The 12,373-nt window shown below is 42.2% G+C and overlaps 1 protein-coding gene across 5 annotated transcripts in view; it reads right to left on the reverse strand.

Annotated features, from left to right (window-relative positions):
- Positions 1-12,373, reverse strand: part of Atp9b (ATPase phospholipid transporting 9B (putative)) — a 188,450-nt gene that overhangs the window by 110,020 nt on the left and 66,057 nt on the right. For all 5 annotated transcript variants that reach the window (XM_029472075.1, XM_029472074.1, XM_021150340.1 and 2 more), the window contains one exon: positions 8,838-8,932. In XM_029472075.1, coding sequence (XP_029327935.1) covers positions 8,838-8,932 — 95 coding nt within the window. The remainder of the gene's footprint in view (positions 1-8,837; positions 8,933-12,373) is intronic.

The following is a 12,373-nucleotide window of genomic DNA, read 5'->3' on the forward strand; positions in this document are numbered from 1 at the left end:
AAGGAAGAAAAAGAAAAGGAAAAAGGAAAAGAAAAGAAAACATTTTTCATGAGGGTTAGTAAGATGGTTCAGTGGGAAAACACACTTTCTTAATGATCTCCCTTTGATTCCTGGGACCTACAGGCTAGAGAGAGAACTAGTACCTCAAGGTGTCCTCTGACCTCTCACATGTGCACTGTGCACACAAACACAGACACACATGAAATAAATGTAAAAGGTTTTTAAAATTCACGAATCTCTTACCACAGTTGCACATAGAATTTATAAGGTCTGTGTTAGCATTTCTTCTAGGCTCCGCCCAACAGTTACCTAGCAACAGCCCAGTAAGAGCCTGGTTTGCTATAAAAAGACTGGCCTCTAGCTAGCTCTCTCTGACCATCACCACCTCTCTCTCTCTCTCCCTCTCTGCCCCCCTTTCTCCTTCTCTTTCTTCTCCCCCTCCCCCTCTGTCTCTCCATATGTTCCCTGCCCTTCCTCTCTCTCTTTTCTCTCCCTCTCTCCTTCTCTTTCCCTGCCTCTACTCCCTTCTCATGGCCCCAAATAAACTTCCTTTTATACCTGTTGTATAGCTAGTACCACAGGGGGTTTGCCTCAGCATGGGCCCTCTAAGGCACTTCCTCTGGCCCATAAAATTTATGGTCACTCAATTTCAGCTCCAGAAAATAACCTATCTCTTATTAACACTGAGGTGAGAGCTGTGTTTTGTACAGACACTAGATAGAGTAGAGGTTTAGTATGGACGATAGAAATTACCCGAAAATAATGTAGACTATAAAAGTAGGAACAGTCTAGGCAGGCGACAAAGAACCATATCCACTTTAANAGTCTAGGCAGGCGACAAAGAACCATATCCACTTTTAAAAAAAAAAAAAAAAAAAAAAAAAGAAAGAAAAACTTTAGGATACTGGTGTGTCATACAACAAACTACCAATACAAGCACTATATACACAAACATAAACATCTATATAAACGTCAAAAACATAGATTCTAGTTGGATGTTGTAAGTACTGGGGATTACCTGAGAGCAGGGCATCCAAGGTGCTAGGTAGCACTTTCGGCATGCAATACTGGGCTATATAGCCTGGCTTCTTTCACGTTTTAGTTTTAGACAGAACTCATATTGTCTAGCCTAGCTGGTCTTGAATTTACTCTGTAGCTGGGGTGGGACATGAATTTGCAATCCTATTGCCTCAGTCTCCAAATGGCTGAGATTACAGATGTGGCTACACGTTTTAAGATTATCTATGTAAAGCCTAACATATACTAGGCATGATAGTGCATTCTGTTATCCCTGGAGGCCTAGGGTGAGAATATTTCAAAAACAGACAATAAAAATTCAGAAACATTTGTAAAATCTTACATTAAAAAATGACCCCAAACACAGTTACTTAAATGTCCTTCTGGGAAAACAGTATACATGATATACTCTCCTAAATACAAGGGGTGGAGGATAACCTATGAGGGAGATTCTCCTATTTTATTACTCATGGCATGTTCAATGGATAGATTGCTATTAAAGTAAGGGGAAAATGGACTAATGTGAGACCTGCTTTCTCAGTGGAAAAAATTGTAAAAATGGATTAAATACAGGAAGCAGCCATATTCAGAAAGGGACACAATGACCTGAGGGTGGATAGACATATAGCTGTGTGCCCACTCCTTTGACATGAAGCAGCGATTCACTGGACAGGGAAGATGGCAAGCAGGAGAGGCAGGGCTCTGACACAGAGACTGAGTGCAGGGAAGCTGTGGTAAGGGAGCCTGCAGTTGCTGGGGAGGGAGGGAAAGACAAAGAACTGTACAAGTCCGCAGAGGGCTCCACTGGAGTCTGTTACCCACAGTGACACCAAGCACACAAGGTAGAAACTGACCAGGTACTTGCTAACCCCCAAGCTGGCCCGCTTTAGAAGCTGCAGAGTTCAGAAGTGGTCAGGTTTTGAGAGAGGTACAGTCGGGTAAAGCAGTTTAGTAGTTCCCAGAAGGAGCTTGTCTTGTCTTGGGACTAAACCCTCATGACAGCACAATGGAGCCCACCCTAAAACATTTAAGAATAAGCCTTGACAAGATGATGCTGATCTACACGTTTTTGAACTAAGACTGTTGATTAGAGGCACTAAAGGAAGGAAAAATTTCTCAACATTGATTATAACTTTTATAACATCCAGCATTACAAATAAATAAATCCCAGTAGACATGTGAATCAGTTAAGTGTGACCTGTAACAAGGACTAAGTGTTTCAAATACAGACATACCTAAAAATGACAAAGATAATGAAATTTCTAACTTTAGAATTATCATGCACTGATGAAAGATCCAATCAACTTTCTATCTCGTAAAGAAATTCTATTCCTAATTAAAAACTTTGCAGAAAGCTAAACTCTAGGACCAGATGTTTCAAAGGTGAATCTGTCCAAACATATAAAAAACAGTAGCATTTATCTGATGTCAACTATTTTAAAAATACAAGAGGCAAAAAGACTCCATAAAATATTTTATGGGCAGCATATCCCTTATTATCAAATAAAAGGCATGAAGTAAAACCAGTACAAATCAATATCCTTTGATATATTTGTGCACACACACACACACAGTCTCCCCTACTCCCAGGAAAATCCACAGAAGTCAGATGCTATACAATATATGAAAAAGATATCCAACAGGAGAAAACAACAAAGCCAGTATAAGGGCAGACAACATTATGTATTAATATGTTAATAAAAGAAAAAACACAGGATCACATAAGGATACAGAAAAGCCTCAAAAAAAAAGAAAGAGAGAGAGAAAGAAAAGAAAAGAAAAAGGAAAAGGAAAAGGGAAGGGAAAAGAAAAAAAGAAAAGAAAACCCATTTGTTACTATTAGGCCTCAGGCTGTCCAACTCTTTAGAAATGAGCTAAAACTGAACTCTCGGAGGATTTATGGACTGAAGATAAAAGCAGCACTCCTCAGGAACTTGTGAAACAGGTTCCCAGCTGCAAAAAAAGTCAGTTCCCTTACCTCTGGCAGAAGGGACGCAGTAGTCACCTGCTGTTGCATATCAAAGCTCATGCTGGCCTCCAGACTCCCTCAGTATCACAAGCAACTGTTAGACATCTCAGAGTCCATGCTAGCATCCCAGCCCTTCTCTCCTTCTCCCTTACCTTAAACTCATTCCAGTGCCTGGGCTTCTCTTCTCGCAGCTACTCATCCTTCTAGAATCTGGCAGTTCTAACTGGTCTCTGTCATTTCCAAGTACTACTCTCTCTTATTCTCTCCTGCTGTGCTCTATTCTCTATCTCTTGCTATCTTGCCATGCCCACTGTTCCACTCTCTCCTACTTCCCTGATCCTGGCCATATCTATTCTGTTACTTTCTCTCTCTGCTCCTGACTCTGCTAGATGCATCTGGCTTTACCCATATATGGAGTGGACTTGTCAGCAGTTTCTCAAGTCTCTGAGCAAAATAGACTAGGAAAAAACTTTCTCACCCTGATCAACAATATTCATGAATAACTGGATACTTCAGCAGACTGTTGCAAGATATTTGGTCATACTGTGAATCCTGAGATTTACTGAAAAGTACAATTTCTAGTTGTGGTGTGGCCCAGCCTTAGCACACATCTTTAATCCCTTTGGCTGGGATGCAAACACACCCTTAGTACACACCTTTAATCCCAAACAATGAAGGTAAAGTTAGTTTAGAGACGGAAGCCCCCATGTCTGAAATGTTATCAAACACACCCTTAGTACACACCTTTAATCCCAAACAATGAAGGTAAAGTTAGTTTAGAGACGGAAGCCCCCATGTCTGAAATGTTATCTAATTGAGTGGCAGACAAAGTGAAAGATTTGACAGAATAGGATATGCCCAACTCTCATGAGAACACAGAGAAAAGGGAAGCTATTTGAGGAAGCCCACGCACAAGAACAGAGGCAGTTTTACCAAGAGTTTTAAAGAGATAGGATGAAGACAGAACAAGCCAGAGAATAAGAAGGAGCCATAAAATTAGAACATATTGCCAAAGTTAGTATGAGACCAATTCAGGAGAGGCCTAAAGAGAAAAGCCAGATTGAATCAGTCATCTTGGAGAGGAGTTTGAAACAGAACAGCTGTGTTAAACCAGCCAGCCAGAGATCAGAAAGAACTAAGAAGGGGTGAGCTTATGAAGCAGTAACCTCAGGAGGTGGAATCATTCTAGGCCTAGATAGGATTGTACAGAGGCTAGAAGCTTCCAGGGCTAGGACTAGGTTAACAGACATAAGCAGTGAGCCTGGGAAATGACAATTAAATTAGGAGAATAAAAGATACATTTACCTCTCTCCAGCAGCCGAGCAAGATGCCCAAAGGGAAGAAGGCCAAGGGGAAGAAAGTGGCCCCAGCCGCCCCCGCCATCGTCAAGAAGCAGGAGGCCAAGAAGGTGGTCAACCCTCTGGTTTGAGAAGAGACCCAAGAACTTCGACATTGGACAGGATATCCAGCCCAAAAGAGATTTAACGTGCTTCGTCAAATGGCCTCACTACATCAGGCTGCAGCGGCAAAGAGCCATCCTCTACAAGTGGCTCAAAGTCCCTCCTGCCATTAACCAGTTTACCCAGGACAGGCAAACAGCTACTCAGCTGCTTAAGCTTGCCCAGAGACAAAGCAAGAGAAGAAGCAAAGGCTACTGACCCGTGCTGAGAAGAAAGCTGCTGGCAAAGGTGACGTCCCAACTAAGAGACCACCTGTCCTCCGAGCAGGAGTCAATACAGTCACTACCTTGGTGGAGAACAAGAAGGCTCAGCTGGTGGTGATTGCCCATGACGTAGACCCCATTGAGCTGGTGGTTTTCCTACCTGCCCTGTGTCGAAAGATGGGGGTACCCTGCTGCATCATCAAGGGAATGGCCAGCCTGGGGCACCTGGCCCACAGGAAGACATGCACCACTGTTGCCTTCACACAGGTTAACTCGGAAGACAAGGGTGCTCTGGCTAAGCTGGTGGAAGCTATTAGGACCAATTATAATGACAGATTTGACGAGATCTGTCGCCACTGGGGAGGCAACGTCCTGGGTAAGTCTGTGGCTCGCATTGCCAATCTGGAAAAGCAAAGGCTAAAGAACTCGTCACTAAATTCAGTTAAATGTACACTAAGTTTTTTGTACCAAAAAAAAAAAAAAAAAAAAAAAAAAAAAAAAAAAAAAAAAAAAAAGAAGATACATTTACACCAGACAGAAAGTAAAATGCATTCCCAGTCCTCAACCGCAGCTCAGGACCCAGTGTCACATTACATGTTTGGTTCTGAATAAGGTGGGGAGAGGACACACATTTAGAGGTTAGAAGTCAAGATTTAATAGTGTTCCTTAGTAGCTGTCTCCTGTCTTTGGAAAGAGTGTCTCTAAACTGAGACTAGGGCTCTGCCTGCCTGTCTTCCTGGCACACGATAATAAGTACAGGTTTGGCTTTTGCATGGGTGCCAAGGGTCACAAACAGGTTGAACACCACTGGCTATGGCTACTCTCTACATCCTGATAGTGAGGCCCACCTACTGAACACCACTTATCTATGTCATCAAACATGGAAGAACTGAGTTAATGTCCAGCTAGAAACTTTACTCCTGCTGACATTCATGGGGCTGTGCAAGGTACTCCGCATGCTACTGCAGATGAAAATTAATCATCTACAAACCCTATGACCTGAAACTGAGAGGACTGAGCTAGCCAGAGCCAGGCTGAGTCCATGACAGGCTGCAAAGAGCAGTTTGGGAGACTAGGCCTAAGTTTCTGTTTCCCATAAATGAGAACCTGGATCCAGGAACCTGTGGTCACCTAACCATAGCTATAGGCAGCCAATCTGAGGACACCTTGTCATCTGACCTGAAGAATAGGTAGCTAGAATGAGTAAGGGACTCCAAGGAGGTCTCCAGAGCCTAACAACTGTAGAATCAGTCAGACTCCTAGAGATAGAGCTAACCATTCAAGGTAAAAGAGCACACACCCCTTCCTGGGATTCCCCTAACAGTAAAATTTGGGCCTGGGAGCTACTAGGGGTCTCCATTCCCAAAGGGGGAAACCCCTGCATGCAGGAAGTTCATATGAATAACCGCTCTTTGCTTCTATATACTATTTGAGTCTGGGGTATCATTCTTTGGTGCCTCTTTTTTTTTTTGGGGGGGGGGTTCGAGATAGGGTTTCTCTGGATAGCCCTGGCTGTCCTGGAACTCACTTCGTAGACCAGGCTGGCCTCAAACTCAGAAATCTGCCTGCCTCTGCCTCTGCCTCCCAAGTGTTGGGATTAAAGACGTGCGCTGCCGCCGCCGCCGCTACCACCACCACCACCACCACTGGCTTCTTTAGTGACTCTTAAACCCTAACAAAACAGCAACCTCACAGCAAGATACACTGATACAATAGTGACCTAAGTGTTATGGGAGTAACCACTCACATTTTCTATTGAATTTAGGGCCTACTCCATAAGATAACTCATACCTGACACTGTGAAAGTGGCCAAAAAAGTGAGACTAGACAGGCCATGGGGAAAAACTGCTACTACTAACTACTACTATGCTAAAGCAATATAGCAATAAAGACTCCTAATGACATATGATATACCCACAGATCAGTGGCTTGCTGAATTCATATCAGGAAAGTTTTCTTTGTGTACAGAACACAGAGAACCACAACTGGACAATGTGCAGAGAATATGAAACTTGGGAGCACTCAATCTTAAATGAGATGTTTTCACCGCAATAGTAGAAAGGGAAAAATCAGTTTTCTACAGTAGTTGGCAAACAAAATATACTGCATGGTTTGTTTGGGTTTTTTGTTGTGGTTTGCTTTTAGTTTGGGTGGTTGCTTTTCTTTCTTTTTTTTTTTTCCTTATTAGCTTTTTGCTTAATTTTCATTTTTGAGTTTGTTTTTATTTTGATAGAGAAAGAGAGAAGAGGAAAAATACAGTTGATTGGGTAGAGAGGTTGAGAGCATCTACAAGGAGTTAAGAAAAGGGAAAAAATCACAATATATTGTGTAAAACACGTAACATAAACGTTTGGGAATGAAGGATGGCGCTACTGTGCTACATAAAGATAAAGCAGAAGCAGTGTCCACCTCCTTAAGAAAAGGAGGCACACTGTGCTCATCTGCTCTATCTGTGTGGACGGTGCTGTGCCCTCCCGCAATCATCACACACCTTTCAATGACACACACCAGAGAGAAATGGCAAAGGGGGTGAAGATAACTAACTAAGAAAGAGATACATATTTCTAGTACACAGCGGATGGAAGTCTGATTGTTACATAATCAGGGTTAAAGCAATGAACTAGCCATACTCTCTACCCAGCCGAGGCATTTCCATCTGTATTTTATGATAGGTAGATCTTCTAAAATAAAATTTCCCCTGATGATATGTGTCTGATTATGTTTGGCCAGAACTCTCTGAAGGTTTCAGATGATGACTATAAAACCGTGAAGACTGTATTACCCCATAGTTCTAAGACGTTGTTTAAAGGAGGAACACATGGTTTACATGCCTTCTCTCAATGTCTACATTTCACAACTAAGTTAGAAAATGCAAGATTTCTCTTTTGCCACTACAACAGATCAGCAGAAGCTAGCTGGTGAACTGCACAGGGTGACTCCAACTCAAGATCAGAAACTACATGTGTCTCAAATGGGCCCAGGCTCATTTTTCTGGCACCAGAGGTAAAAATGTGTTTTCCAGTTTTAAAATGCTGGGGCAAAATCATGGAGGAGGAGGCCAAGCCAGTGACTACAGGACAATATACCATACAGGAAGGACTACGAACACCTGGCTAGGGTCCAACTGGTTCTAGCAAAGATACAAAAGAAATATATAAGGAATGAATCCTAATTTAGAAATTACCTTAAATATAGGCAATACTAAAATACCCAAAAAAGGAAAATTTGCCCAAGTCTCAGCCATTTAACTTCCATAGTTCAACACACAGAGGCAAACGCGCCTGCCACCGAAGACACGGCATACTGTGAAGACTTACTGCTCTGCTGTAAGCAGACACTCTTCCCCAGAGGCCTCCCTTCTCGTGATAATCTCCATCCTTCTCCTGGTCACAGAAGGACAGCAGATTATGTAAGAAGACAAAGCTGCTTGTGTTCAGATTGGTGTTATATATAAAAACAAAAATATTAACACCACATAAACAACAACTATTCTAACTGTAGGGTATTTTTTTAAGAAGGGAGGAAGGAAGAGAAGGGAGAGGGAAAGTCAGGTGTACTAGCAGAAGCGATTCTTGATATCTATGAAAGCTGCTTTAGAAATCACGGAATCCACACACATCTATGACCCTGTTGTTTCTAATCTCTCCCTGCAGCTTTCCTGGGTAGTAAGTGATAGGGGACTCACTCAGCAACTGTTAAAAGTGTGGTCTGAAACTATCTCTCCCCCTTCCCTCAGCCTAAGAAACATAGCAGCATTCACGTCCTCCAAATCAAAGTCTCCTGTCCTCAGAAGGAAAAGCTGCAGCAAAAGACTTGGCTCAAGGACTAGGCTCAGTCATGGTCTGAGCTCTATTCTCCCAGAACACTTCAACCTGCTACCCCGTAAGCAGCAACTCCCAGCACCAGACTCTCCAGTCCATCACAGCTTGACACATTACTTATCTGAGAAATTTTAAGACAGATAAAAATATAGACAGCCTAAGTGTCAGATCAGTAGGAACATTCAAAACTACCTAAAATAGGCTGTGCACTAGAAAACTACATCATTTTTAATGGCCTTGAGGAATAAGAAAATGACAAATTGCAGGCTTAAATGTGTTCAAATTAGTCAGCTAGTATCAACAGAAACTTCCTTACCACCCCATTACTACTGCTAAAAAGCAAGTACAGTGTCACAGTGGAGCTCACCCCGAGGGCTGGCAGCCGTTGTGTGCAGCTCACCGCCACCTTCAGCTTCCAGTCAGTCTCACCATCTAGCTGGTCCGTGCGGATAAAACATGAACCTTGGAGGTAGAGGAGAAAATGTCACCATCTGTAACTGCACTGAAGGAAGTTTCTCCTGAGTTATAAGTATTTTCGAAGCAGATGTAGGCACATTAGGATTTGGAAAATGATTCATCGAAACAGTGCCAAGAACAAACAGCTTTAAAAAGCCTTGGTTTTAGATGACGTCATTTGGCTCAGAGAATAAACCTGTAAAAAGATAGTCCCTAATCTATTTTTTAATCACTTATGTCCTGTTTGGTACCCTTACTTTTGTTTTAGTCATAATGGTGCAACAGTATCTCTGTATGTTTTGCATGATACTATGACTCAAAACCAGGGCCTTGAGCACACTAGACAAGTGTCCTACCACTGAGCTACGACCCTAGCCCATGTCAATTAAGGTTTAATATCAACTACTGAAAGCTATCTAGATCATTTCTACTTTTAATCTATGTTTTGATGATGACAAGATAATAAGATACATACAAAAATATCTCAGAGTCTGACATTACCTTGCTAATAAAATGTTAATTGACCATCATAAAATGCTCAGTAATATAAGCACAGCTAAAATGCTAATACCCAGGTAAGTGCTATTGCATAATAACAAACCCATCAAGTTTCAGAAGGGGAAAAATCTGAATCACAGCCATCTAATTACCCCAGACCATACTCCTCATCCCTCTTCTGAGAACTGATCCTAGAGATAGCAGCAAACACAAAATGTACTAAATGACACACACACAGAACTACTCATTGCAGCAGTCTATAATAATGAAAGGTTGGTACGGGGACTAGAGAGATAGCTAAATAAAACAGCAGAGGCAGCAATTTTAAAAGGACAAAGGAGAAAAGACCTCAACATTATGAAAAGATCCCTAGGAGATATTGTCAAATGGAGAAAATGGGGTACAAACACACTGAGGGAGGAAGAGGGCAATGAAGAGGGAGAGAGAAATTGATGTCTGAGGCACAGTGGGCACACACTTGCAATGTCAGCAACTGGGAGGCAGAGGCAAGAGGATCTGGAATTCAAGGACTTCCTCCACTACAGAGAGTGTGAGGACACTCAGGGCTACAGAAGGCCTTGTTAAGGGTGGTGGATTAAAAGATGATGTTTAAGAATAAAAGAGGGCAATGCATTTGCAATCAGCATTTTACAGTGTGGTATTCTTGCAGCACAACTACTTGCTTGAAAGGGGAGATGATAAACACTGACATGAAGGGACAGGGAATGAAAGAAAGGAGAGGAGAAGGAGGTATACCTGCATGGTCACATATCTGTTAGGTTAGAGAACTACAAATATCCATATTTGCAAACTTGTATACCTGTTTCTGTGTGCATGTATCTTTTATAGGTATGCAATGCAGTCCTGGGCATCCATGTGTTCACACATGTGTTTCTGTGCTCTATGGACAAGCATACCTATATATATATATATATATATATACACACATTTATCCATATGCATTGCTACACACACATACAAGCAGAGATGCATAAAATGCACCTATACAGGGAAAAAGGGAACAGAGGAAGGAACTAGAACCTTCCTGCTCAGACCTTACAATGTTCATGTATAAATCGTACATTCTCCCCATAATTTAAATACAGACTACAACAAGCATGTGATGAAGCAATTCTTAAACAATAAAAGGAAAGGAGTCCATAAAACACGAAAAACATAAATTCAGATATGGAGATGTAGCCTATGGCCCTGCACTTGCCAAGTATGTGCAAAGGCCTGTAGGCCTTCACTCGATCCCCAACACCACAGAAGGCAAGGCAAAGTGAAAACAAATAATCGTCAGTTACAGTCAATCACAGAATCCCTTCACGGTACTCTTAGACTATAACTATAAAGTAGTTACAAACCCACAAACCTTATTGTACTCTATGAATTAATTATAAAATGACACAACTCCCAAGTCCCACAAAAGCCCTCCATCCGCCTCATGCCCACAGTGCCCTTCCCTCCCTCCTTAAGGAATACTAAAGACACCACCACCTCCCAGATGCCTGCTCAGCATGTTCTCAAAGTCATTACTAATTTTCAGGATCCTCTTACCCCATCTCTTCTAAACTATCTGCCAGAAGGCTTGGGTCTCTACCCTGCTGATCTCATTCACTAGATCCTGAGCCCACCTTATACTGCAAACATGCCAGCCTTTTGTCCAGAGACACCAAGATAGCTTCTGCTCTGCCCTGAGGATGCAGCCATTCACTCAGTCAATGACCGGTGCTGCAGCAACAGAGGATACAGACAGTGAGGCCTACCTTTCCAGCTCACTTGCAGTTGCAATAAAACCCAAGTGGAGAGTTCTTTCCTTAGGATTCAACTGACCTTGAAGTGGCGCCCTAAGAAAGGGTGGCTTGTACTTTCCTTACAATGTTTCAAGACGAGAAGCTTGCATACGGGGGAGAGGGGATGAGCTACTGCACTGGCAGGTTTCAGCAGAATGTCATCATTGTTACTATAAAATCTCAAGGTAGTCTAATTTGACTCTGGCCCTGCTGAAGGGTTGTTTGTTTCTGGGAAAATACTTTGGAATGAGTCTCAATCCCTTCTTGCGGTTCCTAAGAACCTAGCGCACGCACACGCTTCTCACCACAGGAAGAGCCTGATCCAGGAACTTTCTTAGGAGTTTCTGGCTGGGCTGTTGCCACCTTTACAAAGCTGGCTATCAGGCTCTCTAGTATGTCCCACAATGTCCCTATTAAATATGAACTTTGCCTGGCTCTTCCCCAAAGTCTTCAAGTACAGAGCACAGCACTACTTCCTCTCTAATCCTTTCATTATCTTAGCCTGGGCATCATCATGGTCAAAGGACTCGGGAAATCTGAGATCAGAATCAACTCTGAAGCACGGTTATAGATCAGGAGCTATGAGACCATCTTCCATCAGTTGATGTTACACTAAGGGACCTTCACCAGACTATATGCACTTTGAAAGACTAGATGCACAATCGAGGAAACAAACTGTTGTGTTGTCCACTGTCAAAAGGATTACGTCAAGGAGAACATTCTCCACGTACTGACTAGAAAAACTACAGATAAGGAAAAGGAAAAATGTGCATCAGGTAACTCTAAAGTCAAATGTTTCCTCAGGTTCATTTTTTCTGTCTTAAATGTGATAAAATCTGATGAAAAAGTAAATAAAGCTCAATGTACTAGATTCTAGTTTTTGCAAATAAGAACAGGTGAGATGCTCTGAATTGTCTTCGATCTCTAACATGAAAGTGAAGCCAACACACCGAGCATTATAAGCACAATTCACACAGAAATTTAAGTCCTCTGGAGATAAAAGGTGCGTGTCATGTTAGATAAGCACAGACTAAGATGGATCAAAATTATTGACTTCCAGCAACTGATGTGCTAGAGGAAAAGACTACAGCAAAAGCTGAAGTGTAGACAGGGTAGCCTGTCTTACCAAGACCAAGCCAGCATTGTTTTTTTT

The sequence above is a fragment of the Mus caroli genome, chromosome 18 (genome assembly GCF_900094665.2).
Source record: "Mus caroli chromosome 18, CAROLI_EIJ_v1.1, whole genome shotgun sequence".
In the NCBI taxonomy this organism is placed as follows: Eukaryota; Metazoa; Chordata; class Mammalia; order Rodentia; family Muridae; genus Mus; species Mus caroli.